The sequence below is a fragment of the Charadrius vociferus genome, unplaced genomic scaffold (assembly GCF_000708025.1).
Source record: "Charadrius vociferus isolate BGI_N301 unplaced genomic scaffold, ASM70802v2 scaffold822, whole genome shotgun sequence".
Lineage (NCBI taxonomy): Eukaryota > Metazoa > Chordata > Aves > Charadriiformes > Charadriidae > Charadrius > Charadrius vociferus.
Window position 1 is genome coordinate 2,105,061 of NW_009647481.1, and position 6,114 is coordinate 2,111,174.

At 38.6% G+C, this 6,114-nt stretch overlaps 1 protein-coding gene across 1 annotated transcript in view; it reads right to left on the bottom strand.

Annotated features, from left to right (window-relative positions):
- LOC104282619 (kazal-type serine protease inhibitor domain-containing protein 1-like) overlaps positions 1 to 6,114 on the bottom strand; it is a 9,336-nt gene that overhangs the window by 2,551 nt on the left and 671 nt on the right. The window contains exon 2 of the mRNA XM_009880729.1: positions 487 to 647. Within this exon, the coding sequence (XP_009879031.1) occupies positions 487 to 647 (161 nt within the window). The remainder of the gene's footprint in view (positions 1 to 486; positions 648 to 6,114) is intronic.

A 6,114-nucleotide genomic window follows, 5' to 3' on the forward strand; every position in this document is an offset into this window, starting at 1 on the left:
CCTCAGATTAAAACACAGTGTCGAGTGAGTTTCTCTGCTTTTCTTTTGAATGCCTCAGGGACTGAACCCAAATGGCGGGTATCCAGAAACAGCATCTTGCAAAGGAGAAGTTTAGATACCTGCCAGAATTTGCTTCTGCATCAAGAGTAGAAAAACAGTTGCCAACAGCCATCCTTCCCAGAAATGGCCCTTCTTTTTTCATAGAAGTCTAAACAGTTCCATTTGTATGTTCATTTAGTTTTTCCAGAATCTTCCATCTTTTCTTTCCCTGAAGTGGCTGGGTGGTACCCCCGTTATTTCTTCTGCTTGGATTGCCAAAATAATTATCCTTGTACTAACTGAAATCAGAATTCTTTACATAGTCTGGGGCCCCCTATTAGGAATCTATTTATTGCAACGCTATTGTATCCTGTAGGAGGATTTCACTGATTAATCCCCCTACTCCTCATCCCAAACTGCATGACATGTGGAAAACCCAGGTTTTACCTGTACTGAGATGTGGGTGTCATCTCCTGGCAGAAACATTTTACTCCCCTTTTTTTTCCATTCAAGGTGTGGCATAGGATAGGCTGACACCTCACAGCCAAAAATGACATCATTGCCTGTGAAATTCTGGACATCCTGAGGTGGCATAGAAATAACAGGAGCTGCAAAGAACCATCATAATGGTGCTTTAGAAGACAGCGAGCAAAAGACAACACAAACACAAAAGGATATTACATTAATTCCTATTTTACTTGATAAAACCAAGTTGCCCTTTACCATCTCACACATTACGAAGAGCCACATGATTCCAAGCAGCTTTGAAAGCTCAGGACACCTTGTTTCTCATTAAAGGGTGAACGGGCTTTTTAAAAACACTTATTTCAAAGGACCATCTGTCCTTTCCCTTGAACATGATCATGAAACTTAAGGTGAAATTGAAAGTTTAATTTGTGCCCCATGAGCTATCATCGTTGACCAGACTCAAGGCCTACCAGTTGAGCAGCCAGTACTTAACTAGACTTGCAGAGGAAAGTACAAGAAATTCTGCAGCAGACAATCACAGAGTAACTTGATTATACGTGATAGTTCTTGTTACATTTCACTTAGCTTAAAAGCTAAAATACTGAAATTACTAGCTTGTCAAAATTTGTTTTCTGAAACATCATTGCCTTGAACTTCCTAAATTTTGTCCCCCTCTGTTACCCATGGAAGTCCTTGCAGCGTTACAGAACAGCAGCATTAATACATTTCACATTTATCCTCAATTGCTGTCAGTTTCATCTGATGTTCTTGTTATGAGACAGGTAATAAAAGTGATTGAAATCCAGTTATTTTTATCAGGTTTTATGTTATATTTATTATAATTATTAGATTTCCACTTACTTGTTTCCTGTTATTTTCTTACCCTCATCTCCCTCCACTGTTTATTTATTGCCTCTGAATTATCCTCTCCCACTTTTTTCCCAAAGAAAAAGCTGGCGTTAACCACGAGAGGGAGCCAGTCCAGAGAGTTGAAGACATTAAAAAAATAAACTGTCACCTGATGCATTTGTATATGATTTAAGTGCATATCCCTCTATAAGCATGTAAGAACATACTAAATGTTAACAGGAGATTATGATATTTAGCAGCAGAGAGCAAAATAACATCTTTAGTGTTATCACAGCTTTCCTGTTTTGGAGATCTCTGCTTCTTTCCTGATCTATTTGTCCTCAGCAAGAAATGTTTTTCCTTCTAAAGTCTGTTTTCTTTCTATTTCCATACCAGCGTTTAAAAATGAATGCATTTTCTGGGCCGTTAGACTTCTATTTAATAATTGCTTTTATTTTTGTACAGATCCCAGATGCTTGGAAATAGAAACTTACAGTAAATTATTAATATATTTTTACTTGCAATATATGAATCAATCTGTAGATACAGTGTTTATGCTTCAGCATTTGAAATTGTAACAGCCTGTTCCAGGGTTTCAAGCAAAGTTTCTAATACATTTGTAATTTTTTTCAGGACTGGTATCTGTGCAGAAAATATCAAATGCATACTAATTAAAATTAATTACAAAAATTACAAATTATACAGCAAAGTATCAGTTTCCCCATTTATGAATGCCTCAAAACAATCCTGATACTCTTCAAAAGTAAGATTTTCAAACTAGAATACTAAAACCCTTAAATGCTTGTTCTTTCATAAGAACTGTACATTCAGAACCTATATATAATTTCAAAAATTGTGTATTCAAATCAGCATTAATTGAATATCTTGGATGAGAAATTTTTTGCCTATGAACTTATCGTGTAGGTTCTTATATTAAAATATTTTGAAATACTAAAACTCAGTGCAACCACACTCCTTTTATTGATACATCCACTGTAGTTAAGCTTAAAGTGTAAAAAAGAAACCAAATGTCTATGTTGACTCACATGAGTTCTTTAAATTATTTCCATACGGAGACAGCATGAAAACCTTTTTAAGTAGGCAGGTGTTGACTGGTTAGTACTTTTGTTCTGGTGCTAACACAGGTGTCCTGTGGATATACAGAGAACACTGAAGTATTGCCAAGAACTGAGTCCTGCCTACAGGACTGTCCACAGCCAGGGCTCAGCCATGCGAGGCCGAGGGCTCTGGCTTCACCGCGCTGTGTAAACGCATCCTTAGCCTCCAGGGCATAGCAGTCTGAATTACAAATCTACGTTATAGCTGTTCACATACGAGAAATTTGTCTCGCACTGTCTACTCGTACACCAAGACGAATTCTACTCTCGAAATACCCTTTCCTCCGTTAACTGTAAGGAGAATCCAGATGATAGCTTAGGTGGAAATGTCTCAATACGGTCTGAGTCCCACCCAGCTGAGTAATTTTATAGAAGGTAGTCAAGGCTTTGCTGGACCAGGGCTGACCAGGACTGGCATCATGTGAGATCAAACACACAGCAAGTAGGAAGAACCACAGTTTTGACCTAACCAAACTGCTTTTTCTGAATCTGAACACACAATAAATACTTGCATTATCTACTCAAACTTGAAGTGCCTCCAGAAATAAAATAATACGTCTCACAACACTATTTTGCTGTATTTTACAGAAGAAAATTGAAGTAATAACGTATCATTTTAACAGAATTCTGCAAACTTCATTTTTGAATGTTTCAGCTTTAGTGTTCAGCCAAGTTCTGCCATGCATATCTGTGTGTACTTTTTTTGCACAACTGTGTCTTTAGAAGAAGATCTTGACTGTTATGATAACCTGTTGTTTTGATTCCTGGAGCAGCTAAACTTTTCTTGATAGCTATAGAAAGCATTCTGGTGGCTCAGTGTCTGGAATTGAATGTGCAGTAGTTGCTCCTTTCCTTTCACAGTCCCATTCATGAATTATTCTTGTGTGTTACAGAAGACACAAAAAGTCAAAATACTGCTTTGCCTTTCACAGTCAACATCAACCCAGTATCACTCCAGACTAATGAATTAGATAATATGATATTTTTCCCACCTTAGCTCATACTGATTTTTATGAATCTACATCTGATTTGATGAAAATGGCAGGAAAATTTGTGGATTGTTTATTTGGTTTTTACTCCAAAATTTATATTTAAAATAAATTATATATCACAGCTAAATATAAAGAGAATCACTGCTAGATTGTTCTGTTACTTTGTTGAATCATCAGCAAGAGAGGTTTGAATGTGAATGGGGTTGGATTAAGCGTGGAGAATCTGTCTACAGTCGATGTACTTAAGTAACCTTGGTAAATTATTAGATAACCTGATCAAAACTAGCTTTCAGGAAAAGAAGGGCTTTTTCAGTGTTTCTTTAGGGAGCTAAGCCTTTTGCTTCCCCTTTTTCTGGTGATAGACGGAAGATAAAAGGCTATACTCTTCTGATGAAAGGAGTTTATTGTTATTTATTTATTCATTGGTTGCTGTATACAATTAATCCATTTGGCATCAATAGGAAACAGCAGATGCTTTGAAGGAGAAATAACAAAACAAAGTACTTTGAGTTGAGTGAAGGTTATATTTATAGCTTGGTACCAAAACCCCACAGTGTTCAGTGTTTGTTTCTCATGCAAATTGGAGTCAGCAGAAAGCCAGTGCCACAGTGAGCTTGCTACTCTTAGAGCCAGACTCCCCATTGCCTTTTGTCATCAGTTGCAGCCATGAAAAAACAGTCTAAATCATGGTGCACTTTCACATGCCCACTGTGCTGCTGCAGATAGCTGCCGTGGCAAAGAGGGGGCTTACTGGTAGACTCTTATGGGGGACCGAGGCATGGTGCCCCCGTGGTAGCACCTCTGTGCCCTACTGTTTGCTGCAAGGCCCAGGCTCCTTCCAGGATCTGAAACACAATCTACAAACCCAGCATGGTCAGAGAGATTGCTCAGAGAGGTTGAGAAGAGGGACACTTATGCTCCCCTTCCCCAGCGAGCCCAGCACCCACTTCAGGATCAAATGCTCTGCTGCAGCTGGGCACATATGCCAGCTGGGCGCTTTTCCTCTGCAAGAGCCAAGGAGACGGGCCCCCGTTTTTCTTAACTACACTCTGCACGGCACTGACATGGCTATGAACTTTCCCCCAGGCTTCTGTGCAATTCAGTAAGCTGAGCCATCCTAGGAAATTTCTGTGCATTTCTAGAGAGAGGGTCTACCCTTTTCCGGGGACCCAGAGAAGCACTGGGAAAGCGCTGGGGGTGATGCCTGCATGCAGAGCAGCTGAGCTCATTCCTTCTGCTTCACAAGCGGTGTTAAGCACCTCAGGGGTGGATGACAACACCAGCAATTAAAAGTGGGAGTACTTCCAAATTAAAGCTTTTTGTACCTGGCCAGTTCTGTTTAACTGATTAGAGCAGACCATTGCTTTAAGCCTGTATGCCTGAACAGCTACGTCTGCTGCAAAGTTGACATCAGTTGCTACTTGAGTGTCACTTCTAACTGAAATATTCCCGAAGGGGTTATACTGCAAGAACTAGTGCTATTTTAATCCCAAATAAGAACACCTACCCGAGGGCTAACAAGCTTTCAATCATATTGTGGGCTGGTAGGCATTGAGTTTTCTGAATGTCTGTTTACTGACAGGCCTCATTTTCCAGCTTAATACCCTAATGGCAAATAAGGGATTCTTTAATGGATGTTTCTCTTGCAACTAGAGAAAGAGGAAAGAAGTCTGGTATTAACTGTTCATCACTTTTGCTTTTAAGTATTCAATATCCAGTATTCATTCCATATAAAAGCACATCATACAGTCTAAATTGGAGGGAATGGATTGCTAGCAAGGAGTGGGTAAAATGTACCCGAGTTACTCTTACATATGAACCTTTGCCAGAGATGCAATTTCTGATTCCCAGAACTGTGACCCATTTGTGACCCAGAGGCCTCTTCTACTTACTTAATTTGAGAAAATATTTCACTAACTTAAAAAAAAAATATTCTCATTCAGAAAACAAAAGCCTGTTCACTTTTTCCTTTTCATTTTATATTCATGTGACTTAGGTGAAAGGTGCCCAGGAGTAAAGACTTGTAATAATGTGAAGAATGAGAACAGCATATGAGCAGGAGGCAAGATTCTCCTGTACAACTCAGCTAAGAATCCTTCCACTAACAGTCATCACAGAGAGCTCTTCATGCACTGTAAGTGTCTTTAGGGATATTGTTTCAGTTTGATTTTATTCTAGTAGTTGGGTTTCTATTTTATGGGTTAGCTAGATTTTATGATGATTATGAAATTGGATTATTTTGGTCTTTTTTTGTGAAAAGAACGGACCTGTTAATTAATCCCTATCTTCTTCTATTACCTCTGTTTCACTGATTACCATATATACACACAGGTGGATACACACATGCATACACATATGTATGCATACATATGTGTATGTGTGTATATATATGAATGAGATCTGCCTTGCTATCACCACTTTAATATCAAGTCAGTCCTCATGTAATAATAATTGTTTGTCCAGTCCTCCCAGACTATCCTGTCTGTTTACCTACTCCCAACTACACATAGAATTTTTGTAGAAAACACTTCATACTCTACACATTCAGAGTAGAACTGGTCTGTAGATCTATGGCATATTAGTCACCATAACTTACAACATAGCTTATAACATAGCTTACAACACAGCTTATAACATACAAGATTAAG